This window comes from Anabrus simplex, chromosome 1 (genome assembly GCF_040414725.1).
Source record: "Anabrus simplex isolate iqAnaSimp1 chromosome 1, ASM4041472v1, whole genome shotgun sequence".
Taxonomy (NCBI): Eukaryota; Metazoa; Arthropoda; class Insecta; order Orthoptera; family Tettigoniidae; genus Anabrus; species Anabrus simplex.
The window spans coordinates 278,659,118-278,660,952 of record NC_090265.1 but is presented as its reverse complement, the minus strand read 5'-3'; the positions used below and the strand labels follow the sequence as shown (position 1 = coordinate 278,660,952).

Below are 1,835 nucleotides of genomic sequence, written 5' to 3'. Positions count from 1 at the left end.
GAGTTCTGACAAAATGGTAGGTTTATATTAATTATATGATAATACATATTTTGCCCATTCTACATATTTTGGTGCTTTTTGTTACATATTTATGTACATATTATGCCACTTGATACTACATAAAAATCCTAGCTCTAGTTATGACCAATGGAGACCCGTTAGGGCTCTGGAGTTAAATATAAACTAAGTACTTGTGCATTCCCAAGCAAAGCACGCTCAGAAAATAGTAAATAACAATGCTGTAAGATTACATGAAGAGAAAAAACCAAGTTGAAGTTCCCAAACCTTCCGAAAGAGCTTCACTTCGGTTATCACTATCTTAAGTACAATCTAGTTTAAGCGTAAAGTAGAGTGTGATTTCAACTTCAAAAATTCACTAGCCTTCCTGCACCCACCAATACTGCACACAAGTTTCAATATAGACGAGAAAAATATCGACATTTCTTTGTTCTGGTGTCCGCACACATGTCAACCACTACAGAAGGCACTTTTATTTGGATCCAACTGCGCTTCAACTGCTCACCGCATAATATATCACAGTACCATCTTAAGGGTGTCACGATGAGCGCCTACGTCTCTGGACAACTTTCCACAAGCGGTAGATACTTTCCTCTGGTAAATTGGGTGCCCCAAAGAGGAAGACTCCAATAGAAGAAACTACAGCCGGATCATCCGAGTCGATAAGAGCATTCACTTGCCATCGTTCGAGTGCTAGCGAACCAAGTGGAGTATGCGAGAGATTAGCTCTGGCGGCTAGTGTGCCAGTCACATGCACATCTTCAATCCAAAAATAATCTCCACGCTGCGCTTCACGATATAGCAGGAACACAACATCTGGGGAGTACAGAACCGCCCAGCCGGCACAATACGGCGGGTATAAACGACCAGGGTATTCTCGGGGGGATACTCGCCACTTGGAACGCCACGAGCGTCTTGCAACTAGGAAAGGAAAATACTGGTACAGAATGAGACGCCGTGCACCCCACTGGGACAGATCTTTGGCTAAGAATTCCAGCAGCGCCGGTGAGTTGACGAATACATCATCATCCGCCTTGAGCAGATAGCGTGCACCAGGACAAAAGTACGCCGTCCATTTGAGAGCCATCACGTGCTTGTACGTTATGTTTCGATACGAGTCGATGAAGTTACCTTGCACCAAATCACGATGTATGCTGTTCTCTATCTCCAGCCACATTCGACTCTCCTGGGACTGAACGTCGCCCAGCAAGAATAAGATGCGATACATATCCCCCGTGTTTTGCCCCCATGTCTCTCTAATGGTGCGACGTTTATCCACATTACCCGGAGCCGAAGGCACTAACACTAGGAGAAGAAGTGACGATGAATTTGAGTCATTGCAAGGGAAATTGTTGATGAGGAAGTCGAAATTTGTTAAATTGATTAGCCTGGTGCGGTCATCAGGAGGCAGCGTGTTCAACGGGAATGGCGGAGGCACAGACGATGCGTTGCCAGGCAGTATGAGTAAGTAACTTGGAGGCAGTAACCGAACATCTGCGCTGCGGCAGGTGGTTAGCTGGTACACGGACAGGAAGAGCAAACACGCGCATAGCAGCACCACCAACGAAGATGTGGAGTAGACGGCGGACACGTGCCGACGTTTCTTCAGCATCGCTACCAACCGCCTCCGCAGAACATGCCCACCTGAAACAACAACAAAAATACAAAGAGCATTAATAAGAGAAAGTAAGGCGACTTCACACACACTGTAACAAAATTTGTGACTGGAGCTCTCAGGACAAAAATAATGTATTCAAGACGGAAGGCCTCGTAAAACAAAAGGTATTATTTCTGTTTGTTCTTAGTTTACTTTTTCT

At 45.2% G+C, this 1,835-nt stretch overlaps 1 protein-coding gene across 1 annotated transcript; it reads right to left on the bottom strand.

The window, feature by feature from the left end:
- Positions 1–556: 556 nt before the first annotated feature.
- LOC136863847 (beta-1,3-galactosyltransferase 5-like) lies at positions 557–1,630 on the bottom strand. Its single transcript, XM_067140224.2, has one exon. The coding sequence runs from the start codon at positions 1,628–1,630 to the stop codon at positions 557–559; it is 1,074 nt and encodes a 357-aa protein (XP_066996325.2).
- Between the last annotated feature and the right edge of the window lie 205 nt (positions 1,631–1,835).